The 12,973-nt window shown below is 43.9% G+C and overlaps 1 protein-coding gene across 1 annotated transcript in view; it reads right to left on the bottom strand.

Annotated features, from left to right (window-relative positions):
- SCN11A (sodium voltage-gated channel alpha subunit 11) overlaps positions 1 to 1,094 on the bottom strand; it is a 92,247-nt gene extending 91,153 nt beyond the window's left edge. The window contains exon 1 of the mRNA XM_012455648.3: positions 831 to 1,094. Coding sequence (XP_012311071.2) covers positions 831 to 1,094 — 264 coding nt within the window. The remainder of the gene's footprint in view (positions 1 to 830) is intronic.
- Positions 1,095 to 12,973: the final 11,879 nt, after the last annotated feature.

Genomic DNA, 12,973 nt, shown 5'->3' with positions numbered 1-12,973 from the left:
CTGAAAGCAGACAGTATGCAGACAACTGTGCTCACAGCCTCAGGCTCTAGACCAGTCATCTGGGAGCTCAAAGTTTACGTTTCCTCACTCAGGAGCCCCTTCAAGCCTTTACAAGAATTTCCCTGCAAGAACTGCATCTAGGCAGATAAAATAGCAAGGCTTTCACATGTTTGCATTGAATTTACATATAATCTGCATGTGCCCACTTGGTTACCATTTCTCTTAGATTTCATTTATTGAGCTCCTACTATGTATCAAGTGTTGGTTTGAACCCTATTAGCCTCATTTAATAGCCTAGAAAGCCTATTATCCAAGAGTTTTTAAGGTAAAATCTTGTTACCATAATGAGCATTTCTGGACCATGATATTAATGCTTTATATCAGTAGAATGCATTACAGTGATAAAGTGCTTTCCCAGCATATCCATATTCTAAGGTAGGAACACCAGGCATTACTTCTATTTTACAGATTTTAAAAGTGAAGGTTTGTAAAGTGACTTGCCCAGAGTCATAAAGCCAATCACTTGAAACAGCCTGCACCTGACTTCCTGGACTACTAGTCCAGTCCTCTCTCCAGACTTCATTTGTGTTTTCTCTGTTTTCCTTCTACCCTTTTGCAGTCCCTCATCCTCATCTTCTCCCCTAATACATGCATTTCAGAGAAAAAATGAGGGCTGAAAAGGATTTTCAGGACTATCAAGGCAATGCCAGGGGATGACAGCAATGAAGAGGTACGGCCTGCCAGCTATAAGGCCCAAGTGTGGTGTTTGGAGAACCTGTAACACCAGTTACAACGGCATGATTAGAACACCACCCACCCTCATGAAGTACCTTGTGATTTCTGTAGAATGGGTCCAAGTCTTCCAGGGGCTTTCCTATGAGATCATGGGGAATGTTGCCATAGAGCTTGGGCAACTTCCTGGAGACCTTCAGGTCAAGCTGAGGCCGGGGCTGGGGCACTTCTGTCTGGTCCTTAGACTTCTTTTTCTCCTTTTGGATGGCAATCCGCTTCTCAATTGCGGCCAGAGAGTCAGAAGTGAAGGGGCGGAAATTCCGCTCATCTGGGAAGATCACTGGGTAGCATCTGTCATCCATCTTCACCCTCAGGACAGATACAAGCCACAGATCCTCAGAGAGTCCTCAGGAGGCGGGAATAAAATGGTCTGCCCTAGGATTCCAGTCTTAAAGGATGGTGTCATAAGGACCTACAAGAGCTGGGCTTGGGAGCTGACAGGTTGTGAAGATCAGAAGAGGTGACCACCACTGTGGGTATAGCAGGAATTTTCGGCATAGACAGAACCAAAGCAGGGCATCATTCCTGGAGGACCTGGCAAGAGGTGGGAAGTTGAGTTCAGAAACAAGTGAGCAGAAGAAGCCCACTTTCTAAAACAGAGACCCAGGCATTACGCAAGACAATAAGGCTGAGCTGGCTCAGCTGCTGAAGTGAGACCTGTAAGTAGCAGGCAAGTGGCCGCCATGGCCCAAACAAGAGGAGGAGGATAGAGAATCGACGGGGCCATAGGTGTGGGTTGCAAAAGCAAAACTATAAGTGCATGGGTCTTTTGTCGCATCTGGTCAGCAAAGTTCTTAAAACCTGACGAGATGGGAACAAAAGAGCCGTAAACACTGGCATGAACTGCGATCCATGCCAGCTCTCTCACGTCTAGGATTCCAACCCTAAGGAAGCAGAAAGGGTTTGTTAATAGGGTTACTCTATCATAGGATAATAGCTTCTTTGAGGACTTTCTCTACAGCTCCAGGGTTTAAACTGGACACTGAAAACAAGCAGTAGTGTTGAGGCTGAATGCCTCTATTCCCCATGCCAGGCATCCTCTTGCTTTCTTATTTACTGGATGCTAGTCTAGGGCTGACTCTTGTACTCACTCCAGGGAATTACAGTAAGGAATCCAACATATCCCTGGTTTGTTCATTCAACAATTATGTGCCCTGTGTCTGTTCTTGGCATGGTGCTAGGCACTAACGGTGAAGAAACACAGTCCCTGGTCCAACAGCTACACTGTCCTGGAGTAGTAGAAAAGACATAGACAGGAAATTAAAATAGAACAAATGTTACTATAGGGAGAAATAGTGGGGCTATGTCTACGTATAGGATAAGTTGTTTAATTATAGGATACATGTCTCATTATAGGATAGGTGTCTCATCATAGGATAGGTGTCTATCAGGGAAGCAGGAGTTGTTGTCCAAAGCTTTAATGTCTAAATGAAGACCTGAAGGAGATATAAGACTTAGGACAAGAAAAAAGGGGGCCATTAGGATGTTGCAGGGAGAGCAAATAGTGTGTACAGGAGCTCTTGGCTGAGAAAGAGCATGATGTCCAGCAACCGGTTCTGTTTGCCCAGGAATGGAGATTTCATGGAGTGGAATGGCCAATAGGGCTTTACTCAGCAGAGGGAGAGAGTGTGCACGCCTGTAATCCTTGGTAAAGACCATGGACTTACCCTGAGGATAACAGGGAATTGCTAAAGGTTTGGGTTTTCATTACTATCATTATTATTATTATTATTATTATGACAGAGAAGAAACACTATCAGATTTGTTTTTTCTTTTTTTAAAAAAGAAAAGTCCCTCTAACTATTAGGAATTATAGGGATATAGATAGAGCTGGAAGATCCTTATCTTTAGCAAACTAACTCAGGAACAGAAAACCAAATATCACATGTGCTCACTTATAAGTGGGAGCTAAATGATAGGAGCTCATGGACACATAGAGGGGAACAACACACATTGAGGCCTATGAGGCCTATGGGAAGGCAGAGGGTGGGAGGAAGGAAGGGATCAGTAAAAATAAGTAATGGGTACTAGGCTTAATACCTGGATGATGAAATAATCTGTACAACAAAACCCCATGACACAAGTTCACCTGTGTAACAAACCTGCATGTGTACCCCTGAACTTAAAATACAAGTCAAAAGAAAAGTCCCTCTGACTGTTGGGGACTGAAAGGGCTTGAGAGAGGAGGATGAAGGCGAGGCTACAATCAGAGAAGTGGGCGGGAAACAGTTGCAGGAACTCGAACTGCAGGGGATGACCTAACGACATAGGTGGATTTGAGAGTCAATAAATAGCCTTGACGCATGATTAATGGGAAGAGAGGGGCTTGAGGGATGGTCCTCATGGAGATTCCTGGCTCGGCAGCTGGGAGGACGGTGTGGTCACTCACTGAGACAGAGTGCAAGAACAGGCAGGCCCTGCAGGGAATCCATTTGGTTTACAGCCCACGGCACTGAAGCTGCCTGGGGGTCCTGCCAGCGGAGAGAACCAAGGGGCACCTGAATACAGGGAATCACAGTTCACGCATGTCAGGCTCTGAAAACAGCGTGAGAGCAAAGAAATGTAGTAAAAATTTCTCTTGAAACTCCCTCGGGAAGGCACCATACTAAAGAGCATCCCAACTCATTACTTAAATGAGTTCAATGCAACTGGCTTTTCTTCCACTGCCAGCACCAGACACTCCTTCTTCAGGTTAGCCCCAAACGAAGTAGTTGGATTGTGTTTCAGGGCCATGATAAAGGCAACGTAAGTCTTCAAGTATGCTATGATTAGGGCAAGCAATGGTAACACTGTGAGAGCCATGTATCAGCTGAAACTAAGTGGAGGACTGTAGATTCATCACATTCCACCCCACAGCGTCAAGCTCATTACCGATAGGCCTGGACGATGAAATTGCCCACACTATTTAAATGGCCCCCTCCTCATGAACATGTATAATTGAATTTGTATGAATGAAGTGGGCATATAATGAGACTCTGCTGCATTTGACTCTAGAGCTCAAGAAAGAAATTTAATTCAGAGCATAAGTCTTTTGCAGTGAACAGCATATGGGTGCTAGTCAATCCTGTAAAATGGAAGCACTGTGAAAGACCCCGGATGGCAAAAACTGGACCCTATGCTCGGTTACAGCAAGGAGCCCAGTGGCGGGTGGTGCTGCCATTCTAATGTGGTGATTAAAGAAGAAACTGGACACATTCACCCTGCCATTTTCATCTGGGAGATATTTTGCCTGGGTTGTTGAGAAAGAGAAACTTGCTAAAAATAAATAACACAAAACAAAACTGAAAACCCCTGAAACTACACACATTAAAATTTGTTACAGATGATTAAAAAAAAAAAAAAAACCTGAAGAATTACATCTTAAAAGTAACATTGGCTGGGCACGGTGGCTCATACCTGTAATCCCAGCACTTTGGGAAGCTGAGGTGGGTGGATTACCTGAGGTCAGGAGTTCGAGACCAGCCTGGCCAACATGGTGAAACTCCATCTCTACTAAAAATACAAAAATTGGCTGTGTGTGGTGGTGTGTGCCTGTAATCCCAGCTACTCAGGAAGCTGAGGCAGGAGAATCACTGGAATCCAGGAGGGGGAGGTAGCAGTGAGCCAAGATCGCGCCACTGCACTCCAGCCTCGGCAACTCAGCCAGACTCTGTCTCAAAAAAAAAAGAACATTGAGGCCAGGCACTGTGGCTCACACCCGTAACCTCAACACTTTGTGAAGCCAAGGCAGGCAGATTGCTTGAGACGAGGAGTTTGAGTCTAGGCTGGCCAACATGGTGAAACCCCGTCTCTACTAAAAATGCAAAAATTAGCCGGGTGTGGTGGTGTGTGCTTGTAATCCCACCTACTCAGGAGGCTGAAGCACAAGAATCTCTTGAGCCCGGGAGGTGGAGGTTGCAGGGGGCTGAGATCACACCACTGCACTTGAGCTTGGGTCACAGAATGAGACTCTGTCTCCAAAAAAAAAAAAAAAAAGTAGCATTGGAAACTGCAAAAATTGACCCAGGAAAAGGAAAATTGAATAAAAATTATCAACTCAAATAAGTCTGACAAAATGAAACCATATGCAGTATGCAGTAAAATTTCCTTATTAACTAAAAAACAATTAATGGAAGAATCAAATGTTCTTTAAAAATAAACTCAGGAAAATTAGACTGTGAAAATCAAGGCTGGATCCACAAAATAGATAAAATTGATAAATTAATAGAAAATCAAGATGGCACAAGCTGTAATTGGTAAAATTTGGAATGACTCAAATCCTTGTGGTGAAATTTGTACAGAAATACTTAATTCTGAACATTTTCTGTACAGAAAATAGATTGCATTGCTAGGAAATTGATCAATGAATTAAACTAGCTAAGTGCAATTGTTTTGCAAGTCCTGCTAACAAATTTGAAGATAAAATCTTCAGATACTGAATGACTCTTTACAAAATAATTTTTTGAGTATATGCTTCCAAACAATGAAAAGAGAATCCAGAAAAGCAGGACGCATGGAATCCAAGACACTGTGTCCTTAACCCAAGGGTGCCATAAAATGTTTCAGGTCAACCGCACATCAATAGGCTTCAGAAGCAATTGCTCAACCGCCATGGCACATGTATAACTATGTAACAGACCTGCACATTCTGCACGTGGATCCCAGAACTTAAAAGTTAATTTTAAAAAGAAGAAGTAATTGCTCCAACTAAATAGAAAAGTCAGAGAATCCTGGGAGAAATCTTTAAAGTATAAAGAAAATTTTATATAACAAAGAATATGTTTAAGAAAATGGTTTTTCCACATGTTAAAAGAAAGGCAATGAGAAATTCCATCAAAATTTGAATTTGAAGACGTACTTCAGAAGTCATGGTTTATAGGTAAAACCAGTTAAATTATTTGAGCCCTGATACCATGCCATTTTGACAGGAACCTTGGTAAGGGCCATCCTTCAATACAATAGAAAAAATAAGAGAATTCATTTGACCTTTACGCTTAGAACGTGCAGCAGAGAGTCAGTAATATCAGCGTCCATTTCTTTACCTTTATTATGGGTCCAAATATAGTACAGTTCTTGGTTTTGAAGAACAGCAGCTACAAAATCATTAGATAATTCAGGTTATTAGTTTTTAATTCTCACAATCCTAAAGATAAAGCAGAATTAATTATAAGTATGTAATAGAATACAAATGCTATAAAGGTTATAAAATTGTACTGCAAGCTGGAGTTGGAGAGAAAAAGTGAAGGGAAGATTAAGGATACCAATTTTCTCACCTTAAATACTTGGAAAGTCAAGACACTCTATGAAAGGCTGGTCAAGCCATACCAGAATAAGTCTATTCTGGCCGGGCTCAGTGGCTCACACCTGTAATCCCAGCACTTTGGGAGGCTGAGGTGGGCAGATCATGAGGTCAGGAGTTCGAGACCTGACCAACATGGTAAAACCCTGTCTCCACTAAAAACACAAAAATTAGCTGGGTGTGGTGATGTGTGCCTAAAACCTCAGCTACTTGGGAGATTGAGGCAGGAGAATTGCTTGAACCTGGGAGGTGGAGGCTGCAGTGAGCAGAGATCTCGCCATTGTACTCCAGAGCAAGACTCCATCTCAAAAGAAAAAAAAAAAAAGAATAAGTTTATTCCTTAAAATTACACAGATAAGTACAAAACCAAATTTTAAATACAGATAACAAAAACTGGAAGAATCATGTGGAGCACAGAAGGATTACTGTCAATAAGCTAAATTCCTCATCTCCCATAGGAACAATTCAAAAACTTCTACTCAAACTTGATAAATCAAGAAATAGCAGTATAAGCTAATTTAAAGTTAGACTCCCCAACACACAAATATGTACAATGATTGTTTTGTCAATTTAAAACAAAATAGTCCCAGGGCATAGTAGTTCAAAGAAAAAAAAATAAGATAGAACTTGAAAAAGTTTAAAGAAAGAAAGAGAGACAATGACCAGAATTTAAAACTAAAATGGTTAAAAGTGGGACTGAGCATAGAGGTGAAAGTGGAGACATTTTACTTTTCATGTTATATTCTTCTCAACATTTTCTCCTTCTTAGCTATTTGAATTATGTGCTTGTGTTGCTTTTATAGGATTGCAAAAGGATTGTGGAAATCCTTCAGGGGATCAAAACATCTTCTGATTCCAACTAGAGAAACAAGATATCAGGCACAATGACAGGCTCCAAATCCCCTTGGGCCGTGAAGGAAACAAGCATCATCTCAACTTGCAGGAGTCTTAAACTGGGAGGCCAGCCACACGCACATTACACTTGACATGAGGAATGACAGAGCCTGGGACAGCAGTGAGGAGTCCCTGCAAGACCTGCCTGAGCCGAGGGGCGAGTCTTGCAGGGTGGCCCGGGCCGCCTGGCACAGGGAACTCTGCAACTGGTCCTCCGAGGACTGGCCCACTCCCGCCGAATAGGCAGAAAGCAAACACCTAGGAGAGAGGACTAAGGCCTCCCTTTCCAAAGCTGCAAGCTTTATAGGAGCATAGAGGCCCGACCTCCCACGGTTCATGCATCCATGTGCTGGGTGCTGGGGATGCAAAGGGATCTAAGACTCCAGCCTTATTCCAATCTGTGGGGACCAGGTGAAGAAATGTTGGAGGATGAAACCACGCATGTATACAGCTGCACCGGGGCAATCACTGGGTGCTGTGGGAGCCCCGAGGGAGGCACGGTGATGAGGAATCAGAAGTCGTTTCACTGGGAGGAGAGAGGGAGGTGGCTTGGCTAGTGGGCAACGTAGCGTGAAAGCACTGAGGGTTGCACACGAGCTCCTGGCTCTTATTTATTAATTTCCCTGTAGTTATAACAGTCACATAGCCTCACTGTGCCCTCCAGTTCACTCTCCACCCTTCCCCACCCTGCTCAGTGAGGCGAAGCTGATCCACACGTAGTCCCCCGTGGGATCTCTCACACTCTGGGTTATGGTTGGGTTTGGCTGGTAACAGGCATGCAGCAAGTGACTCAGAAAATGGTGGGAGAGTGAGGGCAGGGATTTCTCCCCAGCTCTCCCCTGACGGTGGCCATGGGCCACAGCGCCTGTGAGGTGACCTATCCACAGGGCTCACACCTCCCTTCCCTCGCCTCTTCTGATGTGGGGTGTAACGGCACCTCACTCTTACCAACCCGAGAAATGCACGGTCACCTGCTTCTGTTAACGGTACTCTGCCCATACCTTCATAAAAAGTCCCTTTAATAAAATATCCTCAGAACGTCCAATTTGAACATGCCATCTGTTTCCTGCTGGGGCCCTGGCTGATTTCGAGTCATTCATTAATAGAAAACAAGAAGAGGAAATGATTACCCACAAGCCATAGCCATCTGATACATGCAAGCTTTAACGTTTTGGTGTATTTCTTTGCAGTAGTCTCTTTGTCCATATATTCCACATGACTGGCATTGTCCTGTATAACAATTTTAAATGGTGACTTTTTCACTAAACCCTGTAACACAAACATTTTTTATAAAGATAGCTGTTATTTCATAGTGTCTATGCTCTTCCAGGTGAAATTTAGGATGTGTTGACATGCATTATCTCATTTAACCTTCAAAACAATTTTATAAGGTAAATATTATCCTTGGGGGTTACTGAAAGAAATGTTCATCTAGAATTAAGGTGAATTATTTATGGCCTTCTCTGAAAGGTCAGAGGACTTAACCTTATACTTTCCGTGCCTGGTGTTTCTAGTTTTCTCTTTAGGCAAAGAGCAAACTGATGCCCTGACTCTCATACTTTATCCTAACCAGTAAAGGAAATCTCAAGAGGTTTGTAACTGCTCACTTGGAACATTTCAGCATAGATCTATCTGGTCCATACAATCTGGAATGCCAGAGGTCCACACTGAGGTTAATAAGAGCTATGAACGATGGGCTAAACAAAGGGGCAAATGCTTTCAATGAATTATCTTTCAGAATTTCCCCAGAAATCTACAAGGTGGGGATGATTACATCATCCCCATTTTGCAGAAGACAGTAGATCTTACAGATATTGAGAAAACTTGCCTATGATCACATAAGTAAGTGCTGGAAAATCTCAAGCCAAAGCAAGCTCATTCCAGGCCTTGTACTCTTAGCCACCATGGAATACAATTCCACAACGTGCCTATTTCTTTGTGCTTATAACTAAGATATCCCCAAGGAGCGGGGAGAAGGGAGTCAAGAGGAGAAAGGCTCACGAGCCTCCAGCTTGGCTGGGCTGCATCTATGGCAGCCTCACTGTGTGTGACATGCCTTCCAGGACCTCAGCACTGCCACCTCCTCATTCACATGTCAGTCCTACAGGCATTCCACTGGCCCCACCATGACACTCTTGTCCACCACCCAAGCCAGGCAGCTTAATGGTAGACGTGCCCTACAGAAAGCCTCCTCGTTCACTTTAGGTAGTAAGCTGAACAAGTTCTTAACTTTGGTGACACATAATCCATGTTTATTAATGTAAGTTACCAAAAAAAAAATGATATCTCCTTCCCTCTTCATAGATCCCATAAGAAAATCAGAAAGCCAATGAACATGTTCAGAGTTTAATGAAATTGATCTCAATTCAAAGTCAACCCCTTAATTTGCTAGCTCTTCAGTAAAGAAGCCATGCATGCCAATTAAATAAATTGATTAAATAAATTGGCAACAGGGAATTCAAAAAATATTTGGAGGATTTTTACCATAGCCTCAGACGAAGACAAGAAATGACCTCTTCTAGCAAAGTCCAGTTGCTGACACAAAGTCCAGTGTTGCAAGCACCTATTAGGCCAGCCGGCTCTCTCCTGTCCCTGTGAGCCCAAGACCTTTCAGTGCATGTGACAGCAGGGAGAAAAACCCGACGGACCCCACCAGCTGAGCCACGTAGCTCATACCTGCTCTCTGCTTCTAATTTGATCAGGAAATAATCACAAAAGTCCTGTACTCCACCCTGATGAGAAAAACAAACCAAGTTCCAAGTGGCAGGTCCCAGACTTGAAAGAACAGAAGAGGCCTGCCCCCAGCCCAGAGGACTTACCTGACTTCCTGGTACGGTGGCTCCAGGCAGCAGTCCCAGCGATACTTCTTGAAGCCCTCCACGGAGCAAGTCTCTCAGCAGAGTTTGAGCTCCTGCTCCTGGCAACCGCCTGGAGTCCTTCTGGGAGGAGTGGTTTGGAAACTGGGTGGAGAGTGGAGAGGAAGGCGAGTGGGAAGGGGGCCAAAGTGATTTTAAAGAATTGTGTAGGAAACCCTGTAACCGGAGAAGTGACTGAGAGGGTACTTACATTTATGCTTTGGAAGCATCTGCCTTTAATCAGTGCTTAATCTAACTCTGCAGAAAGCATCATTAATAAAGAAACAGGTTGTTGTTTTTTTCTGTGGCCTCATCCAAGCGGGTGAGGGAATACAGAAAAGTCTATGTGAAAAGCCATGTTGTGCTTCTGCATTGAGCTTAAGCTGCAGGCCCCCTAACCCACGGTTCTGGGGTCTCACCCCTGACAGGACCCACTGAGGCTCTCACAACATGGAATTGCTCACAGCGTGTCCATTCAGCGTCTCCTCCTTCCTCTTCTCTTGTGCCATCAACCTTGGGGTTCAGACCTCGAAAAATACTTCTAACATGCATGCTTATGTGGTGGCCACAGGGGTGCCAAGAAGAACTTTTGGTCATCCAGGCAACTCCACAGCAGACCTGTCATCAACCCAAAACTTCCCCAAGTAAGCTCTTCGTTTTGAGTTGTTTTTCTTTTTAATTCCTGGGGAAAATTTGACTCTACCTGGGAAGTGTCACACTGAAAGCTATTTCCAGCCATGGTCACTTCAGGAGACTGGCTAACAGTCAGCTGAGATAAAGGGTGCAGGATGAGGGTTTACTAGGAAGTAGGTGCTTAAGGGAGTGCAGGATGGGAATCACAGGAAATTTTGGTGCCACCAGAAGGGGCACTGCATAGTTGCAATGCTCTCCTCTTGCCTTGCTTCTCGCTGCATTTCCCAATCTCGCAGTTTCTGCTGTTCCTGTGAAGCCTTTCTTTTTCTTCTCTTTGTTTTCCATGTGATAAGGCGTTTATTGGAGTCTTAAGAATTGCAATTTGGAAGACACAGATTCGACTAGATGTCAACTTGTGTTCCGAAGAGAGGGAGGGGAGTACGGGTTTTTAAAAGGAAGCTGAGGGCTTCCTGGGTATGGTGGTGCACACCAGAAATCCCAGCACTTTGAGAGGCTAAGGCAGGAGAATCACGGGAGCCCTGGAGGTGAAGGCTGCAGTTTTTAGGAATGTGCCACTTTACTCCACCCTAGGTGACAGAACGAGACCCTGTCCCTAAAAAAAAAATGTAAAAAAAAAAAAGGGAAGCTGAGGATGACTGTGCAAGTTGTTTTGAAAGAAAATATCATTGGTAGAGGCAGCTGGCTTAGTACGTGAGATCATTAGTTGTTTCTGTTCAAAAGTTGCAGCTCTGGTGAAATTCAGCTGCTTTCCAGAATGTTGCTGTCAAGGCTGTTTGGCCCAACCCAAAAATTCTAGGCAAGTTTCTGCGGGTTTTTGTTGTTGCTGTTGTTTAAAAAGTTGCAGGTCATCCGTCCTCCCTAGAATGGCTTCCTGACTTCACTTTAGAGATCTGAACCAGAGGAACACCATTTTGTGTATCACATTTCACATAACAAAGGAAGTTAGCATTTGTTATATATCATTATTATCATTATAGATCATTCATTACAAAACAAATAAATTACATAATTTGAGATAGGAATATTTTACAAAAAAGACGAAGCAAGGTAAGAGGAGAGAGTAGCAAGGACTGTACATTTTATTGCTATACAATATTTTCACATTTATGGGTACATGTGATTTTGTTGCATGCATAGAATGTGTAGCGATCAAGTCAGGGTGTCTGGGCCGGTATCCATCACCTTGAATATTTATTATTTGTATGTGCTGGGAACATTTCAAGTTCTCTCTTCTAGCTACTTCAAAATATAGAATACACTGTTGTTAACTATAGTCATCCTACTCTGCTATTGAACATTAGAACTCATGCCTTCTACCTGACTGTATGTTGATACCTCCTGACCAACCTGTCTTCACACCCCCCACCCTCCACATCCTTCCCAGCCTTGGTACCTGTGATTCTACTTTGCTTCTGCGAAGCCTTGTACAACCATGTTTGTGCGGTGCACACTTTCATGATTGGTTCAACACTGTTCAAAATTGTTTTAGATGTTGCCTTTGTATTTCGGCTTGCGTTCCTCCAGAAGCATTAGACAAGCACCTCAGTGTGGGATTTTATTTGGAAAGTGATCACAGGAAGCAGGAATGAAGGAGTGAGGAATGGAAAGCTGAGAAGGAAAAACCAATAGAGGGTGTGCACTTGAGATGATTACTGATATGGCCAACTGTGGCTCAGCTTCTCGAGAGATATTCGGAGGACCCACGTAGAATGTACTTGAACGTCAGGAGGCGGAAACATTTATCCTCTGGCTCACATTCCCTGTTGTAAGAGATGTCATGGTAACCAGCCTCCAAGGCAGCCCAGTGATCCATTTCTCCTGATACTCACTTTCTCGTGTGGTTCTATCCAAATTGGACAGGGCTGACGTGTGTAACCAACAGGACATTGGAGAAGTGACAATGTGTAATTCCTGAGGCTCAGTCATAAAGGGCATTGCATGTTCTGTCTAGCTGTCTTGGACTGCTCATTCTGGAGGAAGCCAGTTGCCATGCTGTGAGGACACTCAATCAGCCCTATGGAGATTCCACGTGGGGAGCATCTGAGGCCTCTTGCCAATAGACAGCACCAACTTACCAGCCCTATGAGTAAGTTGTCTTACAAGCAGACCCTCTTCTCTCAGGGGTTCTTTTCCCTCCCATCTCCAAATCCCTGGACTATGCTTGTTTATGGGCTGAGAGAGCTCCCATGGCTTTGGAGAAAGCACTGAGACAGAAAAGCCAAGTGAAGCAAAGCAGACCCTTGAGGCATGATGCTGTCAGTATGCAAGGGAACGTCCACCACAGCTTTAGCTGGAATCAGAGGTGGGCTGCTGGAATGTGGCAGGGAAGCCACAAGCACTTCTAGGCTAAGCAACTTACTAAAAGGTGATTCCTGAATATTCTTATTTCCCCTCCCCAGGGCTCACCAAAGGGCTACCCGCACATGTCAGTATTCAGCAAAGGCACCGATGCCTAGCTCACGAGAGCTCCTGCAACACAACAGTGAAAATTGCTCCATCC

The sequence above is a fragment of the Aotus nancymaae genome, unplaced genomic scaffold (genome assembly GCF_030222135.1).
Source record: "Aotus nancymaae isolate 86718 unplaced genomic scaffold, 86718_ANA_hifiasm-v0.15.2.pri h1tg000038l, whole genome shotgun sequence".
Classification (NCBI taxonomy): domain Eukaryota; kingdom Metazoa; phylum Chordata; class Mammalia; order Primates; family Aotidae; genus Aotus; species Aotus nancymaae.
Note: the sequence above shows the minus strand (reverse complement) of the source record. Positions and strands in the feature narration are given on the sequence as shown.